Source organism: Euprymna scolopes, chromosome 36 (assembly GCF_053919585.1).
Source record: "Euprymna scolopes isolate OS-2025 chromosome 36, ASM5391958v1, whole genome shotgun sequence".
In the NCBI taxonomy this organism is placed as follows: Eukaryota; Metazoa; Mollusca; class Cephalopoda; order Sepiida; family Sepiolidae; genus Euprymna; species Euprymna scolopes.
The window spans coordinates 50,789,233-50,814,479 of NC_136517.1; the positions used below are offsets into that span (position 1 = coordinate 50,789,233).

Sequence of the window (25,247 nt, forward strand, 5' to 3'; positions counted from 1 at the left end):
CGAGAGGCAACTTCACATGTTTCCCTGCAGTGACTTAGTTCACAATACATTGTAGCCTACATTGAACTGCTGAGAACCTACTGTTGATTTTATAAAATTATTTTTATATATAATAACTTAAATTAAAATATAAAATACTAAAGTCAAATATCATGCTTCAATTATGCTCTAAACAGAAACCGTCTGTCCAAACGCGCCCTATCATATCAAAGAACCTACTGTTGATTTTATATGCTTGACTTAACTACTTGTGTGGTGATAATGGCTTGAATTTAAGTTTAAAATGAAAAAGTCAAGTATCATGGTGCAATTGCGCTGTAAACAGAAACATTCATTTCGAACGCGCCCCTGTCATATCAAAGAACCTACTGTTGATTTTATATGTCGGGCCTTTTTGCTTGTGTGGCAATAAAACTTCCTAAATGCACTTGTGGCGTTAGGCTGTGAAAGGTGTTAACTTTGGTCCAAATCGCCTGTTCATTCTTTCATCGGATAGTGTCGATTATTGATACTTAAAAAAGGGCTGCTAAGGTATCAAAATTGAACAATTGGTACGTAGGGGGTCAACGGGTTTTTTTTTCAACTGTTTCACAAATGCGTATATGTGAATCGTTCACATGACAGATTATTTATGTTAAGAATAAGTAGGTTTGAAAACACATTTTTAAAGAGCGTGTCAAGCTGGCCTAATGGTTATTGTACTTGACTCACAATCTTTAGGTTTTGGTTTTGATCTCAGCTAGAATATTTTGTGTTTATTTAATAGAAATGAACTGTTAAAAAAAAACAAAAAAAAATCATAGTACTCGCATGCGCAGGCCTCAGTTTCTTCACTTTTTAAAAGGAATTTAACGTTACGTTTAATACCTACGGTATTTCTGTTTATAATAAATAAAAAAATCTGCATTAATCAAAATATTATGTTGATATGTACTTTATGACTAGGCAACGCCAGGCGGCCTGCTAGTTATTTATAAAGGAATAAATTTGGAGAATTTCAATTTTATTTATCTGTAACTCTAATTGTTCATAATATATTATAAAAAGAAGAACGTGTGCGCGAATCAGGAACCACGTATTCGGGGTAACGTCAGAGAAGGGGTGCGAAAGGTATTCGAGACGTGTTCGAGACACACGGCCCGCGAGCGGGATCACGTCAGAAAAAGACAGAGATAGACGTGCTCCGCACTGTGACTGAGGGCGACAGGAAAATACCTGTATATAAATATCTGTGAATAAATAACGGTGATGGTTTCACTAAGGAAAGAAAAGGGAGTCAACTTATTCCTTTCTTATGTTCCTTGTGACGAAGTCTACAACTTGTTGGGTCCCTACATGTGTAACGTTACAAAACGAATGTCAATAATAATCACCTGATTAATTCCAAATGAATGGATAAAACTGCTCCACAAGAACAACGATAATAATAACAACAACGATAACAACAACAAATAACAACAACAACAACAACAACAACAACAACAACGATAACAACAACAAATAACAACAATAAACAACAATAACAAATAACAATAACAATAACAACAACGATAATAATAACAACAATAAGAATAAAAATAACAAGAAATGAACAGATAGAAGTGCTTCTTAACAACAATAACAACAACGATAATAATAGCAACAATAATAACAACAACACCAATAACAACGATAATAACAATAACAAATAACAACAACGATAATAATAATAACAACAATAACAACAACGATAATAATAACAACAATAATAATAACAACAATAATAACAACGATAATAACACTAACAAATAACAACAACGATAATAATAACGACAATAATAACAACAACACCAATAACAACGATAATAACAATAACAAATAACAACAACGATAATAATGATAACAACAATAATAACAACGATGATAATAACAACAACAATAATAATAACAACAACAACGACAACGATAACAATAAAAAAAATAACAATGCTTTTAATAACAACAAATAACAACAACGATAAAAATAATAACAATAACAACAACGATAATAACAACAAAAATAATAACAATAATAATAACAACAAAAATAACAACAATAATAATAACAACAACAAATAACAACAACGATAATAATAATAATAATAATAATAATAATAATAATAATAATAATAATAATAATAATAACCACAAGAACAAGAACAACAGCAACAATAAGAGCAGAAAGACTTTACCGCTGTGTAATGACCAATTTCTTCAGTGGCCTCTTGGCCGTACGTGAAGTCCTTCACTTCTCCGTGCCAATTTGAAAGAACCTGCGCCCAACTAGTTTGCTGTTTGGCCGCATTCTGTCCAACGGAAAAAACTCCTGTGAATAAGAAAATAGACTTTTATCAGGGCGGGCAGAATCTTCATCTTCATGAGATCGCTGTTCTTACATTATACGGGGTGTCACAATAAAATGTATAAACTCTTTAAATGACCAACATTTATTATAAGAAAGAAAAGTTTCGTACATTAAAATACCATGAACAAATATATAAACCAGCTAATTATCGAAAGTGTTCAAATTGTTGGCCATTGTGGTTGGTTGTTTGTTTTTGTTTTACGGCATATCAACCCTTTTCAGGTTATTTAATGCCGAATCCAGTGATTTTGAAGAAAAGTTTTTTTAATAGAATATATATTTTTTTTCAAGTCAGTTTTTATTTAACCCACAGTTGGGACTCTAACAGGTACTACCACTCCGGGTCAGAGTGAACCTGGGAGCAATGGCAATTAAAGGGTGGCCCCACACTCCCCCAAACCCGCAAATTGGGGCCTCACTATCGGATATAGTTTAAGGTCATATCCAGGACCTGTTGGCCATTGTGGTCCATGAATAGCTAACAACGCTCACTGATTGAATCGAAAACATTCCTAATCAGACCAACTGGTATGTTGACACATTTTCTTTCAATGGTTGCTTTCAACTCATTCATTGTAGCTCGTTTTGTGGTGTGAACCCTGTGTTTAACATACCCCAACCCGGCCCAAGCAAGAGAAAAATCCATGGGGAGGGGGTCAAAGCTTGTGAGCGTGGACAGTACTCGATACTTCCTCTTCGTCCTAACTATCTGTTTCACATCTGACTATCAAGATATGCTCTTACGTTATGATAATAGTGAGAAAGTGCTCCATCCTGCTGGTAGTGCCATTCTGTATTCCTAAACATCTCTTGGGAACGTGGCATAGCGTATTCCTGTAGCCAGTTGAGATAATTTAAAGAGTGTATACATTTTATTGGGACACCCGATTTTGAACTAGAATAACACACAGCCCATGAGGAGCAAAACCAATACCCCAAACAGGACAGTTTTGCAACACATTTATGTACTTATACTAAGATGAAAATCAAAGTATAATTGTACTAAACCTTATCAAAGTTCATTACATTATTTTGATTCGAGACCGTGTCTACATTATTAATGGCTTTCGTTCAGTCTCGATAGAATATAGATACTCCCTTTAGGAGTTCATGAGCGTGTAATTGTAAAAGAAAGGTTGCGCAAGTCTCTAATTATACTCTATTGTAGTACTGACCAGGCTCAACGTTGATTAACTTCAGTGATCTAACGGGAACCGGTGTGTCAACGTGATTATGTCGGTCATGCGAGAGGATTTTCGTAATAAGTCTCCAGGCCGTAAATCATTTCAACTAAAGAGATTATCCTTGGCTGTCTTCTTTCGAAGAATGTATTCTTTAGAAATCGAACCTTTAAAACGGCTTTTTTCCATGTGAAGTCAGTTTAACACCTTTTTATTCGACCAATAAGAAGAGCATAATGTGTCACACACAATTGTCTGGAAGAGGTAGCATTTATACAAGGTGGAACGATAAATTTGTCGTCCTAAAGGAAACAACACTACAGCTTTATTATAAAACTTTTTTTGAAAAAATCAATTCAGGTAACTTTATTATGTAAGAGAGTTAACATATATTCAATGTAACCGTCTTCAGCCTCAATCACCGCCTCAATACAGATCCGAAACTGAGAGCATGCGTTTTCCACAAGCGCCGAAAAGAGCTCGGCGAATATACGGCGGATAACGGCAATCTGGCTGGCTTTGGTGTTGTGAGAGGTCATGTTGGTGATGTTCTCGATGTATGACCAGATGAAGTAGTTCAGGGGGATCAGGTCGAGGGAGGAGGGGGCAAGTGAGAGAAGGGTACAAAGTCGTAGCACTCCTTCTGAAGCTAAGCCTAGGTCTCATTGGACTTGTGAGCCGATGCTGTTTCCTGCTGTCACACCCACGGTCTGCCAGCAGCCACCTGATTGCACCAGGGGAGCATCACATCCAGGTACACTTTGGTGTTGACTTTCAAGTCAAATTCGAAGATGTTATGTGGCATTATGTGGCCCTCACTTGAAACCACACCAAAGACCATAACCGTGGGCCGTCCGATGCGTTGAGCTATGCTCTTAAACGTTGAACCGTCCGGATTTACATTTGAAGGGTGCTGGTAATAGTTCTGTTGTAATAACTTGGATTAGTAAAGAGCATGAGTTGTACAGCGACGCGTATGCGATCTTGCTTGTTGAACATTGTGCAATTTCAGACATGATAGAAAGCTCCTATCGCTCTTGAGATTTGTACACAACTGACCAAGTATTAAATGGTCTGCAACAACAATAACAAAAAAGAAAACTAGTTTTTATTAAACGGAAATGGAATCATGTCGTCTTTTCTAGGGCGACAATTTTATCGTTTTACCCTGTAGTGACAATGCAAACTTTTATACGAACCAATTTATTATACTTACTATTGTAGAATTAAGAAATATTTACAAGGAACTGGCGGGCTGCTCGGCGTTGCCCGGTCGTAAGTTACGCTTAAATATTATATTTTAATTCATGAAGTTCATGCATTTATTGTTATAGAGATGATTTTCTATCGATTATTATAATTGACTTAAAAATTTATATACGACTTGGGTGCTATAAGCTAAAATCGAAACTAAAACATACAACCCTCCACTCCCACACCTTTGCCTCTGAGTCACGCCAATACGCATACACACATTATATATATATATATATATATATATATATATATATAAGTGAAATTGTCTGTGTGTCAGTGTGTGTACATTTCTCTATCAAACTACTCTGTCAATTTTCAGTCTACAGACATAAGAGGTATTGAGATTTGGGAAAATCTTTTTAATCGGTTTTCGGCCAGAAATTTGGCTGTCAAGGGGTCAAAGTTCAAGGATTTGACCTTTGAGAACTCTACCAAACTCCTCCACTAACTTTGAGTCTAAACACTTGAACTTTTAAATGTAGATTACATGGACATGGATCAAACTTTATAATTTTATTTGAGCCCAAAACAATAAATGTTAAGCGGTCAAAGTTGGGGTCCAAGTTTTTTTTTTTTAAAAGTATACCTCTGCGGTCTCTACCAAATTACTCAGCCATATTTTGGTCTAAACATTTGAAATTTTACCTAAAATGAATTCTGACATAAGGCAAGCTTTTTAATCGGGTTTTGGCCGAAAATTTGGCTGTCAAGGGATTAAAGTTTAACAGATTTGACCTTTGCGGTCTCTCGCAAACTATTCAGCCAATTTTGGATCTAAACATTTGAAATTTTACATAAAGGGTAATCAGACATGCAGCAAAATTTGTAATCAGGTTTTGGGCGAAAATTATGCCGCAAAGAAGTGAAAGTTGAAAGAGTTGACTTTTGTAGACTCCTCAAACTCCTCCGGCAATTTTGGGTCTAAACCCTTTTTAATATATATATATATATATATATATATATATATATATATATATATATATATATATATACTTGTTTATTGTTATATAAACATGCTCACATCCCGCTGCTACAAATAGCCACTTGTTTCAATCAAACAACAGATATCATCAGGCAGCGACTTGACTATTCAAAAGTTCAATGAATAACCTGTGTGTTATTCATTGAACTTTTGAATAGTCAAGTCGCTGCCTGATGATATCTGTTGTTTGATTGAAACAAGTGGCTATTTGTAGCAGCGGGATGTGAGCATGTTTATATAACAATAAACAAGTATTATCAGCTCTTTTTATTGAGCACTATCTAACAACCTCGTTGAATTCATTAGTCCATTACTTTTGAATATAAAAAAACCCGAGTATATATATATATATATATATATATATATATATATATATATATATATATATATATATATATATATATATATATATATATATATATATATATATATAATGTCAACTATAAGGCATATGGCCAAATTGGGCTTAAAAATAAATTTAAATTCAGGGAATATTCCGTAATTCATTATCATATCGTGTAAATCTAAAAATTCTATTGTTGGTGTTGGTTTCCCCGATCTTTTTGTAGTCATTATTATTTTTAGAAAGACGATGGATACTTACGTGAGGGACCGCGCGAAGGTTGTTAACATTCTAAGTTAAAGTAATTTTTTTCGGGGTCGTGTTCTATCAAATCAACGGAGGTGTTCGGGTTCAAATTGACAGAGTTGTTCAGGATCATCTCGGGTCGCGTTGACGAAATTGTTCGGGAACGTGTCACCGTGTGTGATAATTTTTTTTTCTCTCTCTCTTCCTTCGTGTAGCAAGAGGAACCCGGATGTATTCATATCCATCACACGAGTTTTAAATAAAATAATAATTTTTAATGCGTTTTATTTTTTTTTTTTTTCAAATAAAATTAAGATCACCATGGAATATGGGCTTACATTAAGGATGATTTTCCATCTGATACGGACATGCCTAGAGAAAATTTTAATTTGTCGCATATGTTCTTTCAAGTAGCGCTTATTCATTAACGCTGTATTAATATTTGTTTCCTTTCCTCCTAACATCGACAGAGTTAATATCTTTGAGGTTATCTTTAAGAAACACGACCATATTTTTTCTGCTCAATCTTTCTGCCAACATTCACGTCTGTGCAGATTTCAATGTCCACAAGGTTAAATGATCAGCCCATTCAAAGAAAAGAGATGATGAATTGAGGTTTTGTTATAATTTCTGCATTGACTATGATCTAACACAGTTTATTGACAAACTCATCCGAGTACTTGATACTGACGGTTAATTTGCTAGTGTTTTTTGTTGTTTTTTAAAATCTTTTTCTGACAACTTAGTCTGAACTGTGCTTATCTTTCAGTCTCTATTGGGATCTTGCATTCACTAAGTTGTCGGAATTAAAATAAACGCAAAGTGCCACAAGACATCTGATGTACCTTTCTTTTGCACAATGAATCTCGATACTCGGTTTCATTCTTCTTTTTAGTAAAGTAATTAAACTTAACGATATTGACATACTTTTTAAATCGAGAACGTTTATGCTTTTTCATTAAATAAAAGATGACACGAATAATTTGGGGTTTATAAGTGGTAACTTGATTACATAAAAAAATAACCAACCATTTTTTTTTCTGTTTTTAAATATTCAGTAAATATAATTTCCGACATCAGAAGCTGGTATAGTATTGCCCCAATGAAGGACAAGAGAGCGATTCATATTTTTCGCACACGTGCTAAAGGCTGATGACGAAACAATCTCGGAACTTGCTTTTACATTAAAAATCATCGGGAAACGACCAAGAGGAAGGGTGATGATACTTTGGATCCTCCTCCCCTTCCGACCAGAGCCAAGTTTCCCGATAATGGAAGAAATAATTCATTAGCGAAAGTATATGGAGTGGGGTTAGTAAAAAGATGATGGATGGTCTTGGATATGACCTTAAACAATATCCGATGGTGAGGCCCCAGCTTATGGGCTTTGGAGAGTGTGGAGCCACCCCTTAATTGCCATTGCTCGCAGGTCCACTCTGACCCGGAGTGGTAGTACCTGTTAGGGTCCCAACTATGGGTTAAAAAGAAACCGACTTAAAAAACAAAACAAAACAAAACAAATATATTCTATTAAAATTTTTTTTTCAAAATCACTGCATTCGACATTAAATAACCTGAAAAGGGTTGATATGCTGTAAAACACAAACAAATAACCAAAAAGATGATGGAGTTTGGCAAGACTTTTTTGAACGCTTGAGACAGTCGATGGTCAGTTTTCGAATAATCTGACACTCCCAATCAACAGAGCAAGTGCGGAAATAATCAGTTTCAATTAATTACGTATAACGGTGATTAAGACAAAAACCGGACATAAAATTTCCGATTTTGTGGCAAGAAATTAAATAGTCAGGGTCAATTTGTAGACAATTTCCAGTTTGAGATTTTTGACGACAGTTTGTGGCTCGAAGCAGATTAGACGAGAGCTTTAGTAAATGGTGAGATGAACTGATCAATTGACGACAAAGATACTTCAAGAGACAGCTACCAACGGACAGCGTTTAGAGGTCCTTAGTCACACAAACCCAGAGCACAATTCTCAAGGTTTGTATTTCGTCTTGTGAGTTTCCGTTGTTTTATTTTTTATACTTTAAGCCAGTGCTCGCGCCCTCGGTAGTCACCAATACGAGAGGCGACTGCACAACGAGGAGGAGAAAAAAAAAAAAGAAAGAAATGAAGACGAAGACGAATAGAAAACCGCGACAAACAGCGTTGGGGTTTACGACTGTTAATGGGGGTTTACATGGCGTCACAGTGCAGACGCCACGCATAATAATCCCAAGAAAAGTAGTCTCCAACTGGAGCAAGCCTGTGATCGGGCGAAGTAGAGAAAAAGTCAATTATTAGAAAAAAATCAATTATTAGAGAAAAAAATCAATTATTACGGACTCTAATATATTCTGGAATCACCTATCCTGCCTTTACAGAGTTCAAAACCGGCTTCGAAACCTGCTGGGAAATACCCTTTCCTCTTTCATGCAATCTCTTTCCACCAGAAAAAGCGTTGCTGTCTCTGCTCTATCGTTATTTTCATAGCGACTTCTCGTCTAAGCTGCAATCTAGGCCATCCTAGTCAAACTTTCACAAAAACACCCATCTAGCTACAACCACTATCAACAATTTTCCTCACTCTCTATTTGTGCCGAAATCTAAACAAGGATTCCATGAACGAAGTTTCTTTCCTAGAACTGCCCGCATGTGGAACTCTATTCCGCTGGCCTGCTTTTCAACTGACTACAATGTGGTTGTATTCAAGTACAAGTTTTTGCTGACCCCTTCCCTTAAATAAATTATACCAAATTTTCTCGACTAACGATTGCTACTCATTGACCCTTATTCTCGAGTAGCATTCGGACCTTGATAATGTGGTGATCCTCTTGTAAAAACAGAGAAAATAAAAAAGATAAGCAAACTTACCAGGAATGCGTCGGTTGTTATTCGCGTCATGAGCAAATTCACAGTTTTCTGCCCATTTTTGAGCAACGTAGGCCAAATCTTCGTTCCAATACTGAAACAAGAAATCACCAAGTTTAATGACCGAGAAAAAATTAAGTAACTAGCAGGCCGCCCACCGTTACCCAGTCGTAAAATACGCTTAAATATGATATTTTAATACATGCAGATTACGTATTTATTATTACAGAGATAATTCTCTATCAATTATTATATTAAACGTAATATCAAAGTGAGATCAGAACAATATATATATATATATATATATATATATATATATATATATATATATGACTACTTCATTTAATCACATAAATTAATATTTATGCGTGAACTTTAAGTATTTATTCAACAATGCTCAATACGTAGGTAGAGCTAGGTGGTAAGTTATAATATATATATATATATATATATATATATATATATATATATGATGAATCTTAGCGTGAATGAAACGCAGATTATTCTGTGTAGCTTAATTGCCATATATATTTTATAACTTACTACTATATATATATATATATATATATATATATATATATATATATATATATATATATATAGCGCATTAAATCGTAAACATATTTGTTTTGGTTTTGTTTGAAAACGATTCCAACTTGCAATAACACGGCCAAACACAACAAGCCCTTAACACACGACCAGACACAGGAAGCCCTTAACACACAGCCAGACACAACTTGCCTTTTATACACGACCAGACACAACTAGTCCTTCATACACGACCAGACACAACTAGTCCTTCAAACGCGACCGGACACTAGTCCTTCATACACGGCCAGACGCAACTAGTTCTTCACACACGGTCAGACACAACAAGTCTTTAATACACGGCCAGAAAGAACTAGCCCTTCATATACGGCAGACATAACTAACCCTTCATCCATGGCCAGACACAACAAGCCCTTTATACACGATCACAGCTAACCCTTCATACACAGTCAAGCATAAATAAGCAACTCGAGAATACATATATATTTTATTACCAGCAGATTAACTTTAGAATAGTTTCTTTATTAAATATGAAATAAAATAAAGCTCAACGTCTGTGTATGTGTGTGTGTGTTTGTCTGTACACGAATAGGCTCCTATATGGTTTACTATTATACTAAACTGATCACATACAATGATAGAAGAGGTATGAAGAAGCAAAAATGGGTATGATAAGGTCACTCCTCCCACCAACAGGGGTGGGGCTCCATGGGGGAAAACCTATGCACGATCACACTGCTTCATGTAGAGCTACCAAATTTGGCAAGATAACCCACCATAAAGAGGAGAAGGTTTTGACGGATTACACCGCTCACCTCCACCGACGAAGTGAGGGCCCCAGTGGTGTCACTGATAAATATGAACCCTATGCACGCCCAAATCGTTAGATGTAGAGCTACGGAAACTGTAATGATAGCCCCACTATGGGAATGGGGGCACGGGTTACATCACACACTCACACTAACAGAAGTGGGACCTATGGGATCATTTATAATGGGGAAATCTAATTAGTGACCATACGTTTGTTCCAATAAAGATTCCCACTATTGCCCCCTCATGTTCGTTTGAGAAGGTTGCTTTGGTTTTGATGCCCCAAAAGTTTGAAACTGTCTATTACTTTCATAAATCAGAGTCCATTTTCTGATGTTTTCTTTTACCCAGTCAACAGCGGGTACTTCTACTAGTATGAAATAAGGAGAGAGAGAGAGAGAGAGAGAGAGAGAGAGAGAGAGAGAGAGAGAGAGAGAGAGAGAGAGAGAGAGTAAATGATGAATAAATAAAATCTAATGTATAAACGGTTGTGTCTGTCGGTCTGTCTCCATATTTCAAACTCTATCTCCACTGAAACTAAATATCGCGGAGCGGCGTTAGGAACCTCAAAGGATTGTTTTTTTTTGCGGGTCGTTCTTTTATGGGTCTTTAGCCGGTTAAAATTGTTTTTAAGGGGTCCAAAAATTGTTTTTAAGGGGTCAAAAATTGTTTTTAAGGGGTCCAAAAATGGTTTTAAGGGGTCAAAAATTGTTTTCAAGGGGTCAAAAAATTATTTTTAAGGGGTCCAAAAATTGTTTTTAAGGGGTCAAAAGTTGTTTTTAAGGGGCCGAAATTGAAAAAAAAATCGTTAAACCTTTTGTACATTCATCTTAGTTTACTTTTAATTTTTAATTTTCAATCGGTGGTACTGTCACCAGCTTTGAATGCTACAGTTTCGGTTTCGATTCTATCTGATGGCACCCTAATACTTTTTTTTTAACTTTTGAAATCACGACTCTATAATATTAATTATTCATTCGGTAAGCATTACCATGATAGACAGGTGGCACTTGATCGTTATCAAACTACTCTCCGACAACCAGCGAAGAATAATAATTAAAAAATCATATTTAAGCGTATTTTACGCACAGGCCCCCTCCTGTTAGTATGAATTAATCAAATACGACACTAACAGGGAAGAAATAAGTTATTAATAAATGAATATAAAGGACATTACAGAAGAAATAAAAATAACGGAAGAATGATAATTCAATTACATATAAATTAAAAGAGAAATATAAACAACAGAAATCAAGGATAAATAAATCAAATATAACAAATGAAACAAAAAAAAGAAATATAAAGGAAGAAATAATTGATTAATACATTAAGTAGAAGTTAAATCTATATATCAATAAAAGTGAAATTGTCTGTGTGTGTGTGTATGTGTGTGTGTGTGTGTGTCTGTGTGTGTCTGTGTGTGTATGTATGTGTGTGTACATTTCCCTACCTAACTACTCTGTCAATTTTCAGTCTACAGACTCGAGATTCGGGTTTCGGAGAGAAATTTTTCTGTCAAGGGGTCAAAGTTCAACGATTTGACCTTTGAGAACTCTACCAAACTTCTCTGCCAATTTTGGGTCTAAACACTTGAAATTTTAAATGTAGGTTACTTGGACATAGGCCAAACTTTGTAATTCGATTTAAGCTCAAAACAATACATTTTAAGGAGTCAAAGCTGTGATCAAAGCTTAAAAAATTTGACTTCTGCGGTCTCTACCAAATTACTCAGCCAAATTCTGGTCTGAACATTTGAAATTTTACATAAAGGGTATTCAGAGATAGGACAAGCTTTTTAATCAGTTTGGGTCGAAAATTTGAGCTGACAAGGAGTCAAAGCTCAAAAGATTTAACCTTTGCGGTTTTTAGTAAACTACTTAGCCAATTTTTGGTCTAAACATTTGAAATTTATACATACCGGGTATTCAGACATGTGGTAAGCATTTTAATCAGTTTTGGAGCGAAAATTTGGTTGCCAAAAGGTCACAGTTGAAAGAGTTGACCTTTGCAGACTCTACCAAACTCCTCCGCCAATTTTGGGCCTAAACACTTGAAATTTTAGATGGGCATGGGTCAAACTTTTTATTTTGATTTGAGACAAAAAAACAATGAATGTTAAGGCGTTAAAATTGGGACCAAAGTTAAAAAAAATTATTTCTCTGGTCTCTACCAAATTACTCAGATAATTCTTGGTCTAAACATTTGAAATTTTACATAAAGGATATTCACACATCGGGCAAGTTATGAACAGTACATAGGGTCCGAACAAAGCTGGACTGAACTGCTAGCAGAAAATAAAATAAACCGAAAGCAAATAATTGATAAATAAATATAATATAAGATAATTAAAGAAGAAATAACCACGAAGTAATAAATGGTAAATATGAGAGGTGTTCCCAAAGTAATACCTCTTATTTTTTTTCCGCCCAAATGGATCAAACAGGATTGAAAATTTCTTTGTTACGATGAAGTGACTTATGCATTCATGACCTGAAAGTTTCATCGCTGTGTTGCACATATTAACGGTGTGAGACTCTAACAAAAGCAATCCTTGTCATGAATGCACGTTGGAAGCCAAGATGCATCATGAATTCCTGGCAATTGAGAATGGTGGTGACTATGTAGAAAAATTACTTATGTAGCGCAAAAGCTCGTTTTAATGGCACCACTTCCGTCTTCTTTGTTCTTCAACTTTTTAATTTAAAAAATAGGGGTTCCTCATATATGAGATATAAGTTACGACAAAAAGAAATAAATAAATGATAAATAAATGAAATATAAAGAAAATTAAATAAAAATAAAAAGAGAAGAAATAAATAAATAATGGATCAATTAAATATAACTAAATTAAAGGCGAAATACAAAAAAAAAAAAAAAGAAGAAACAAGACGGGAATGCAGGGTCCTCCTCTCGAGTGAAAAATTTGCTTTCACCATGACTAATGTTTGTGCAAAATTAAAAAAATTCCAAGGCGTGATTATTTAAAAGAGTGCGAATAAATGAACGGATGAATAATTTGGGGCAATTTTAACCATATAATGCCCCCTAGGGGAGGCAATCAGAGTTATCCCAGAAAATTCGTTCTGGCAAACGTTTACTTTCACCCTGACTAATGTTTATGAAAATTTTCCAAAATATCCAAGGAGTTGTTATCGAGAAAAGTGCTAAAAAACGAACGGACGAACGGTTTTTAAGCCATTTTTATCCCTATAATATATAAAGGTGAACTTAGCACCTTTGGATAACTGTAAACTTTGATACAACGTCTAGGACCACTCGGCCATATGTCACTAGGACATATGTCACTGAGTTCAATCCTAAACGAAGGCAGTAAAAAGTAACATTCAAAACAGAGAATCAGCAACTATGTCCCAGAGCCTAGCTGGAGTCCGAACACGGTACCCCCGTAATAATAATAAAGGGTTGGGTTCGAGACTCCTAACAAACGGTTCCCCAGTTTGATACAAAACACCTGATGAAGGCCGGAGAGCAAAACGGCCGAAACATTGTGACGATAACAACCAAGATGAGGAAGTCAGTCCGACAATCTCAATCAATGAAAACACCTCATCTCAAAAATACAGACAATTACTAGCACGTACAAATCCCTTCAACCTGTGTCCCACAATATACAGTAAAACTCCTTTAATTTGAACTTACTCTAAAGTTGGACTTCCTCTCATTTGGACTTCCTCTCATTTGGACTTCTTCTAAACCTGGACTTTCTCTAAACTTGACTGTCTCGTCATTGAAATTGTATGAGCATATTTGATGCGGAGTTGCAGTAAAACTGTTTACATGGTTTAGTCAGATATTGCGCAGAAATGTTAATATTGGTACTATGTAATTAATGTAGATTAGCTATTGATAATTAATTTATACACTAACTGTAATTTTTTTGTTCAGATTGCTATATTTAAAATAATGTAACACAACCCATCACAATGGCTTGCAACTCTAAAATCAGTGAATACATCTGGTCTAGAAAAAATTCTTGAAACCAAACGGTTACCGACCAACGACGCTGTTCTTAAATCACTTAATGCAAATGATGTTGAAATGTGGATGCAACAAGATGAGGAAACTACTGATAAATATCCTGAAGGTAGTAATAGTGATGAAAATAGCGACAGTTCCCATTCTCTTGACCCTAATGTAAATAAGCAAGAATACTCTGATGAAGCAATATCATGGGATGATGCAGAAAAGTCTATGGAGACGGTTATAAAATTTCTAGAAAAAAGTCCTTACTTTAGTGACAGTTATGTTTTGCAAGCAATGTCACTCCGAAGAGATATAATCATAAAGAAGCCACAGAACCAAGAAATTGTAGATTTTCGTGATCGCTTACGGAATACAATGGCAGCGCCCGAAAGCTCAATCGATGAAAATAGAAACTGCAATGAGACTCATTCAATGAATAACTAAAAAAACTGTATTTTATATAAATGTATGATTTCTGTAGATGATAACTTAGGTAATAAATACCTAACAAGTAAGAGTAGATTTAATTTATTTTCAATGTTTTTGTTCCTGGTAATAATATTTAACAATTCTTACTTGCAATATATCGTAAACTCAACTTAATATATACTTGAAGTATTATATAGCAATGAATTTCATTTACTATGTCTTAATTCTTAGAAAATTAAAGTTAACTGCACCACATTTTTTTTATCACGAAACTTGAACAGTATCCTCTAATTTAAACGAAGCGGATGTTCAAATTATATGAGTTATACTGCATATTAAAGATATGGAAATGATAGAATAACTGGGTGCCCGGCGTTCCCGGCTGTTTTGGAGGTGTGTGTTGAGCAAAAAAAAAAAAAAAAAAAGTGGTAGTAGGCAGGCAGACTCGAACCCATACTATGAAGGAGGAGAAGAATGTGAAAAGGAAAAAACGTGACGTCTTTGCTGTTGCGCCCATCTGCGGAGGCGCCGAATGTTTTAATTAAGGCTAGTCAATCGAAAAGAGATGATGACTTTCGAAAACATCGGCGAAAAAAAGCGACCCCCTCCCTTTAGAAAAGCGCCAAGTTGAGGATGAAGTAATTCATGTTTTTAGCCAATTTTTCGATATTTGTCGTCCGAATAGTCGAGCTTCAATATGATACCGATCTCATGAAAATCTGTCCCCTCTGTCGAAAGTTTTAGGCATACATACATAGATACATACATAGATACATACATTCATTATTCATTCATACATACATACATACATACATACATACATACATAATACGTACATTTAAACAGGCAGGTGTAATTTATATTATAGATTACAAAGAGAGGGAATGATTAAAACTTCAATGAAATATAAGGAAATCTCGTATGGAGATAATAAAATAAAGAATCTAATAACATTCCAAACTCTGTAGTAAACCAAATGAATTCCCTGTATCAATTCATCTGACCATTTCATAAGTGCATCTCCAACAACGAATCAAAAACATGTAGCCTGTGCATTGAAAATACAACTACAACTCACGACGTTTCAAATAACACCTAACCGATACAAACACATTTAAGACACAGCTATTGTCTAACCTATAGCAGAAAATGATTAGACAAAAATATCCAAACAAAAAATAATTGCGTGAAATTCCTACCTAATTTAAACAAAATTACACTTACCATAGACACAAGCGTGTTAAGTGTTTCCAGCAACTAACAACGAAGAGTGAACGAAATAAAAAAAGTAAAAAAATAAAGAATATTATTTGGTTGTGACCGTAAAACGTATGTCCGCATCAGCGGAAGCAGTCTCACCATTTTAAGCATCATACAAGCTGGTGGGTTCACTGCAGCCCTGTATTCATTATGAAGCTTGACTATTTCTTCTGCCTCGGATTTCGATACACCTACAAAGTATAAAATAATATATTCAATTTTAATTTTATTGGTTATATATACAACTATTCATATATATATATATATATATATATATATATATATATATATATATATATATATATATATATACTTGCATACTTGCATACTTATATATATATACATATATATATATATATATATGTATATATACATACATGCATACGTACACACACACACACACACACATATATATATATATATATATATATATATATATATATATATATATATATATATATATTGTATTTTGTGTACAGAAATTTGTTAGATGAGATAAGTTATTGGTACCGTCGGTTTCAAGCCCGATAATTAGGACCGTCTTAGATATCCATATCAAGCTCTCTCCAGCCAATACTCATCCCTCGATGAGACGAGATGAGCATTGGCTGAAGACAGCTTGATATGGATATCTAAAATGGTCCTAATTATCGGGCTTGAAACCGACGGTATCGATGACTTATCTCGTCTAACAACTTTCTGTACACAAATACAAAATATAAATACGCTCTTACTTTTCGGATTTTCCTTTTAATTGAGCGCTCTGCTGGATTTTTTTCAATATATATATATATATATATATATATATATATATATATATATATATATATATATTAACAAAGTTTTGGAGAGGTTGGTCGATGGAAAGCTTATTTATTCTCTGGAAAGTCTGGGCCTTTTTAGTAAACCATACTATTAATAAAATTCTAAATGTTTATTTATTTATATGTGTGTGTATATATACCAATAAAACTTTCGAACGGATGCACCGAATTGAAAATTTTTTTTTCTTAAAGGTGTAAGTCCCGAGATTGTCCTTATCCATATATGGTTCGTAACAAAAAACGCCGAGTCACACAAAAAGCCCGAAATAAGGGTTTTTGGGCCGTTTCGTGCAATTGTCAAAAAAGTTACCTGCCCATGTCAACGGAATTTAGCACTGTCTGTATACAGTCGCGGTAACATAGTTCGGCATACAGAGAGGATTGTGGCGCCATGGATAAAGAGTCTGACTACGGATCAGAATATTCCAGGTTCGAATCCTGACAAATTCGTAATAATTTTAACCATGAGTTTATCCAACGTTTACTCATTATCCTTACTCTTTAGTTCGGGTATTTTTTTTTCCAGTGATTTTGTTTTGTGCATTTGGAAATTTCCCATACTCCGAGTTCACAGGGTAAGCGTTGATGGTAAGACGATATTGAGTGTACTTAATGTTGAGTGTACTCGATTTTGTGTTTGACTTGGCATTGTGTATGCCGACATAGCGCAACCGCTAGTGTTCGTTGGTTTCATTCAACAGCTGATTTACTAACCATTGTAACTGAACAGACCTATCGGTTTATGAATATTTCAAGAGAGACTAGTGTCATCGCGCTTGATATTTCTAAGGCGTTCGGCATACATTTTGAGTATAGGTGATACAGTTCTTGATATTTTTAGGTCTTTTTTTCTTGATCCAAGCTTGCGAGTAACTTTGGGTGGTGCGTCTTCATTATTTTTTTTCTTATCAATGCCGGTGTTACTCAGGGCTCTATTTTATGCTTAACACTGTTTCTTCTCTATATAACTGATCTTCCAGCGAATCTCATTCAGAAAATTGGCATTTATGCTGATTTCACCATTCTTTATTCTAGTATTGATTCTTGCCCATCTTTCTCGGATCAGTTCAAATATGCGACTGATCAAAAGCTTTAGCTGGGTTCAGTTGTGGTTTGAGGTAAGACATTTTTTTTTTCTTTCGTTTAATCCTGTTAAGGCTCAGCTATTGTCCTTCAATCATAGACATGCCTATTTTCTTCCCGAAATTCTTATGGATAGCTCTGCTCTCGGTGAGAAATCGACTCTAAAACTTATTGGTTTTTTCTTTCTCATCAAATCTTTCATAGAGTTCAAATATTAAATCCAGTACTTTTTCTCTTTCTCGTAAAATCAATTCTCTGTCGCTCTAAACACTTTCTCACGCCCGAGACTATTCTCTATCTCTTCAAATCTATTATCAGACTATGTATGGAGTACTGTTGTCATATTTGGGCAGGTAAATCTCTGTCTCAGAGGATTATTTTCCGGTTGTGACGTCACCAACGTCTCTAACGTGATCGACTTCTCTGGAGTGCTCTTTCTCTTTTTATAATCTTTCTTTTATTGTGACGGCATTTTGAACATGTCTCGTATTTGCATATATATCGCCATACCCGCTCTCTTTCAACTGGAAAAAGTTGGATAGTGTGCGAGTGTAGAGATGAACGTTCTTTAGGCGGTTGCAGGTCGGTCAACAGCTATATTCAGGCGAAGATCGTCAATGTTGGAGCGTCCAATGGATAAAGACAGCAAAGAGCATGCGAGCGAACGAGAGAGAGAGAGAGAGAGGGAGAGAGAGAGAGAGAGAGGGGGAGAAAAAGAAAGATAAGTAATGTCTTTCTCGTTGCTTCCTGGGTTCCTTCTGCTCACTGGCCATGATTCCCAAAGAGACAGAAGTTATCCAAGGGACAAATAAAATTAATACGCCCTGCAAGATGATTGATCAGTGAGTAGCCAAGTCGTCCAGCATGGGAATTTATCAGCGAAAGATAATAATTATTTACGACTCTTACAAATTTGCGACGTCTAGTAGCAGGGGTTCATCGTCATTAATTCTCTCCTGAGACTTAATTATCTGTGTTGTTATATTTGGTGCTGGAATTGAACGCTGTATGAAATAAGCGAACACATTAAAAAAAAAATTAAAATAAGAATTTAAGTTAGCATTGAAGAAGCATTTTAAAAACCCGAAACGTTGAGCTGGAACGACCTGTCCTTCGTCGATCAAGATCGTACATCCATACTTCTCCGGACCGAGTCCTGATTTCAACTTTTCGGAACGTAGTCTCGATCCCAACTGAATTATAAATATTCCCTCGTAGTGGAAAGAGATAGATAGATAGAGAGAGAGAGAGAGAGAGAGAGAGAGAGAGAGAGAGAGAGAGAGAGAGAGAGAGAGAAATAGAAAAAGAGGGAGAGATAGATAGTTACAAATTAAATTCTGGGCAGGATCTGCTAAAAACAGCCTATTCTGCCTTGACAGAGTACAAAATAGACTTCGTGGCTTAGTGTGGATGCCCTCTTCTCTTACCTACAACCTCTCTCCCACAGAAGAGACGTTTTGTTTTATCATTATTTCCATGGAAAGTGCTCGTCTGAGCTCCAATCTCTGACCCCCCTCACCAATATTTCACAAAATCGCCCGTCTAGCTGAAACCATTGTCAGTAATTTTCCCCACTCCTTATCTGTGCCTAAATCAAAACGTAGATTCCATGGACAATGCCTCTTTCTTAGAAGTGCACACCTGTGGAACTCTCTTCCGTTAGCCCGTTTCCCACCTGACTACAACTTGGATGTCTTCAAGTCCAACATAAACAAATTCCGGAGGAATCGCCCCCTTAAGTAAGACACTTTATCAAATCTCCAATACTAACGATTACTACGATAATATCCCATTGATTACTGTACACGCAATAACCTTTCTCCCCGAGTGGCTTCCGGGCCTTGATAAGTGATAACTTCCATGTAAAAAAAAAAACAAAACAAATCAAACCCCCCCAAAAAACAAACAAACAAATAAACTGAGTTATTATTATTTAGTTTCTAATAATCTGTTTACGTGATTCAATACTTAGACAATCTGTGCACTCGAGTTCATAATATAAACCTATAAGGTATCATAATATAAACATATATAATAATATAAACTTATGATAATATAAACATATCAACTCCATGTTAATCTGCTCTGATTGACTATATGCTCTGAAGTCGCCACATTTTGCAATCCTACTTGTATCGATAGGTGTAAGTCTTTTAAATACGGGAAACTGTAGCAAGCTCCACGAGCACCCTTATCATTGCGCTACAATAAAACCCAACGAAATCTGTACTCCAGCTTTTATTTAAATTATTCATTCCAACTTCGTTTTGATACTACCCGGTCAGGCTATTTGAAAATACTGACTTCCTGCTCATAAAATCATCAAACGTTCATAAAACAAAAATACAATTTTCACCTACAAAGCAATCTACCAACTACCAGTAATAAATATTTGAAGATATAAGGACCTTGAAGCATAAAACAGTTTTTTTTCCAAAAAAGACGGGATTCGGTATTAAATAATGGTTGATGTGCCGTAAAGCAAAACAACCAAACTAAACACCACAAATAAATATTTTGAATATAAAAATATATAAATATTTTGAATATAAAAATATATAAATATTTTGAAGATAAAAATATATAAATATTTTGAATATAAAAATATATAAATATTTTGAATATACAAATATATAAATATTTTGAAGATAAAAATATATAAATATTTTGAATATAAAAATATATAAATATTTTGATTAGAAAAATATATAAATATTTTGAATATACAAATATATAAATATTTTGAATATAAAAATATATAAATATTTTGAATATACAAATCTATAAATATTTCGAATATAAAAATATATAAATATTTTGAATATAAAAATATATAAATATTTTTAATATACAGATATATAAATATTTTGAATATACAAATATATAAATATTTTGAAGATTAAAATATATAAATATTTTGAATATACAAATACATACATATTTTGAATATACAAAAAACTTAAAGAATAAAAACTTTTTTCTGAAATTTCTGGGTTCATCATTTAATAATATGAAAGGTTTGATACGCCGCACAATAAAATAAACCCACATTATTCGAACTTTGATTTTTTTTTTACCGGTATTTCGTTGTTTTAGGTATTCACCGGCCAACGCAAAGTGCCTATGCTAGTTTTAAGATAAAAAAATAAGTTCCAGAATTCGTTCCTGGAATGAACAAAATGAAAACTTACCACCAGAGACATAATCAGAAGATCGTGAAATGCAAGCCGTGTGGCCCTTAATTCCTTTATACTTTATTGGACAATCTCCATTCTGAAAAAAAAAAAGAAAAAAAAACGTAATAGAAATGTGTTATTGTAAGCAAAAATTAAACCTGACATTTCCGTCATTTTCTATTGAATGGAACAAATTAAAAGTTCTTAGAAATGTTTATGTTTATTTTAATTGATTTTTCTACAATCTTAAAAAAGCTTTTTTGACATGTCGTCGTCGTCGTCGTGTTGACATGTCGTCGTCGTCGTCGTCGTCGTCGTCAGCGTGTTGGGGCAGCATTGCGCGTTGGACAACATAAATTACTGAAAATAGATATCGAGTTTATTTCTGTACAACCGTAGACTTTATTTAAACAAGGAAACAATATTTATACATTTTTTTTATACAGACAATAACTTTTTGGTGAAAAATGTATAAGACCATGTATGTGGGCATATGTGTGTGTGTTTGTTTATCTCTGTGATCATGTGTGGACTGAAAATAACACATTTTTGTTTAATGTGGACTGAAAATAACACATTTTGTTTAATGTGGACTGAAAATAACACATTTTGTTTAATGTGGTTACAGAGTTAATTCAGGGATTGTAGAGTTCGTTTGTTCATAATTCGTTTAATTACAGAGTTGCTTTGTGCGTGTAACCAAACTCTGAACGCGTGAAACACGACTGTCCTGTTGCGTGTCACGAAGGAAGTAGAGAGAGAGAGAGAGAGAGAGAGAGCGAGAGAGAGAGAGAGAGAGAATGAGAGAGGGAAGAGGAAGTTTATATCGCAACCTTTGGACTGAAACATGCAACTGCTGGAATAAGGAGCGATAACCGTATATTTCTCAAATTAAAAGTGGTGTGCATTGTGTTCGTGTGTTCACTATGCGAAAAACTAGACTAGTTTTTGAACTAATCTCTCTTTACAAGTGTTTTTTCACCGCATATAACAATAAAGGCTTCAAAGCAATCACTTGTTAGTGCTTTATTATCAATTCATTTTGTATGAATCAAATGAGTATTGTTGGCATTCATTTACCCGATATCTTTCTAGTAAATAATATTTCTAGAAATACATCAGATACTTACAGGAAAGACTACGTTAAAGTTTCCTAAGTGAAAGTGTTTCTGTGGAATGAACTGGATTCGAACTTGGTACACCCAGGTTGTCAGTACGTATCGCTAACCAGTTAGCTCCTGTAACCGTCCTTGCATTTGCAGATCGTTGTTTTGCAAGGCTACTAACTTTTTCATTTTTTTCTTTGTTTGGTCATGCGTCGTGAATACCACCAACAGGACTTCCCATAACACCAAAGCCAGCCTGATCGCTACCATCCGCCGAGTATTCGCCTAGCTCCTGCCGGCGCTTGTGGAAAAGTCATGCATAAATGTCAGCTGTACCAGATAAACAAGTTACCTGAATTGATTTTTTCAATAAAAAGTTTAAAATAAAACTGTAGTGTTGTCTTTTTAGGACGACAACTTCATCGTTCCATCATGTATTTAAAAATATATATAAAAATGGATACTAATGAATTGGCGCTCGTTTTATAAAGAAATCTGCAAATTAGTTACCCTTTATGTAGTCGCTCGCATATCTATGATAGAGTATATTAAGTTGTTTTAATTTTATATAAAAAAAAGTAAGTATTTAATATATATATATATATATATATATATATATATATATATATCTGCAACATTTCGACATTTCGATTTGAATACTCTCTCTCTCTCTCTCTCTCTCTCTCTCTCTCTCTCTCTCTGACTGTTTACTCTTAATGCACTCCGTGTTAATTGCTGGTGGCCTGGAGCAAAAGATGCTAACCTTTGAAATCAAATGTGGCTTTTCACTAGGTTCGAATATCTCTTCGATATAACTGATGGTTGCATAAGTGTTTGTAAGTATAAACTAATTTTTTATATTCGTTTAAATATATATATATATATAATATTTTCTTAATAAACAATAATAATAGCAATCTTTTATATAATATTCAATAAAGATAATAATTTTTTATACTTTTAAAATTTTACACACACACACACGTATATATATATATATATATATATATATATATATATATATATATAATTATTTTTTTACTATAATAATTAAATTAAAATAATTAAATACCTATTTGTGATGGGGCAATTCGAATATTTTTCCCGACTACGATACAATTAACAGTTCCGATTTCTTTTGAAACCTGTAAATATTAAGCCATAGAGTTATATTTTTCGTTAACTTAAATTTTAAGATTACGGTAAAAACCCATTTAATATGTGCATATATTTTCACGAATGTAAAAATGATGACTGTTGGGATGTATTAATTTTAGTTTTAATCAATAAACATGTATCATTTCATCATTAGTATCAATAATGGAAAATTACATTTTAAACAAACAAACAAACAAACAAACAAACAAAACGCATAAAAAGAACTATTCTCGGCATCGAAAAATATGCACAAGTTTTTTTCTGATTCTGCTACCAATTCCGATACCGCTCAATATTCTGATTATTTCGATTCTTTCGATTCCCGATTCCGATTCCGATTAATCGTTTTAACACACACACACACACACACACACACACACACACACACACACACATATATATATATATATATATATATATATATATATATATATAATTCTAAATAGATACTTAATGTTTTTCCAAGCGGTGAGTTAAAATACCTGATATAGTATTCAGGCGCGAGGTTGCTCAACTCAGCAAAATAGACTCGTTTGCGGATTATCCATCTAGGAGAATAAAATTCTAATGTAAAATATTCATTTACCACATCATTGTAATTGTCATGGCTTGTCACTTAAACCAGGCTCTGTATAAGCTGTGTGTGCTGTGCATATCGTACAAGCTTAAAATACAGCCACCTGCATATAGACTCACATAGATGGAGAATAGAATGAATATATTACCAGCAGACATGACACTCTCGCTTCCCCGTTTTGTCCTTTAATCCTCCAATTTCGTGAGCCATGATTCCGATAAAACTTGCAAGGATTGCTTTCTCCTGGATCAGCCATTGTTTTATTGTGACCAGTATTCACTTATGCTTTTGGGTATATTATTTTTTTTTATTTCTTTGCATTCTTTGTTGTCCTGTAACTAATAAGGGAGCAAGAGATAAGGGTTTCATGTGAACTGACGTATTCCGAACCTTCAAATAACTTTCAAAGAGCATGCCATTTTTTTTTTTACAAAAGAGTCACCACGTATCAAGGCCCAGAGGCCACTCGAGCATAAGGGTTAATGAGTGTACAGTGGTCAAAGGGAACATGTCGTAATAATCGTTAGTCGTAGAAATTTTGGTAAATCAAATTACTTATTGATAGTGATTTTAGCTAGAGGAATGTTTTTCGTGAAAGTCAGGGCAGGAGGGTCCATAGATTGGAGCGCGGAGGAGCACTTGCCATGAAAATAACGATAAAGCAGAGACGGTCAAGCAACATCTCTTCTGTGCAAAAGAGGTTGCAGGTAAGAGAAAAGAGTATCACTAATTAGACTACAAAGTCTATTTTGAACTCTTTCAGAGCATGATAAACTGATTCTAGCAGCTTCTGTCCAGATGGTGTAACAGTACTTTATATTTGGACGTACTTGACTCTCATGCAGGTAGAGAATTGCATCAGCAGTGAGATATCTTCTGGAGAGGTAGAACGATCTCACCATTTTCCCAGAAGCCTTGGCAACGGATTTGATGTACGTGTTCCATCTTAGATCAGGAGTAAAGGTCAGACCTAGACGCAAAAACATGGAGTCAAAACACGGAGCCTCTCCAAGACGAGAGCCATTCAT

The 25,247-nt window shown here is 34.5% G+C and overlaps 1 protein-coding gene across 4 annotated transcripts in view; it reads right to left on the reverse strand.

Moving 5' to 3' along the window:
* The window catches only part of LOC145260471 (cysteine-rich venom protein latisemin-like), a 145,208-nt gene that overhangs the window by 86,436 nt on the left and 33,525 nt on the right, over positions 1–25,247 (reverse strand). For all 4 annotated transcript variants that reach the window (XR_013864305.1, XM_080118562.1, XM_080118563.1 and 1 more), the window contains exons 3-6: positions 21,394–21,475; positions 16,395–16,486; positions 9,267–9,357; positions 2,211–2,344 (exon numbers count right to left, since the gene is read on the reverse strand). Coding sequence is in view for 3 of the 4 variants with exons in the window: in XM_080118562.1 (XP_079974688.1) it covers positions 2,211–2,344; positions 9,267–9,357; positions 16,395–16,486; positions 21,394–21,475 (399 nt within the window). In the remaining variant the exon portion in view is untranslated. The remainder of the gene's footprint in view (positions 1–2,210; positions 2,345–9,266; positions 9,358–16,394; positions 16,487–21,393; positions 21,476–25,247) is intronic.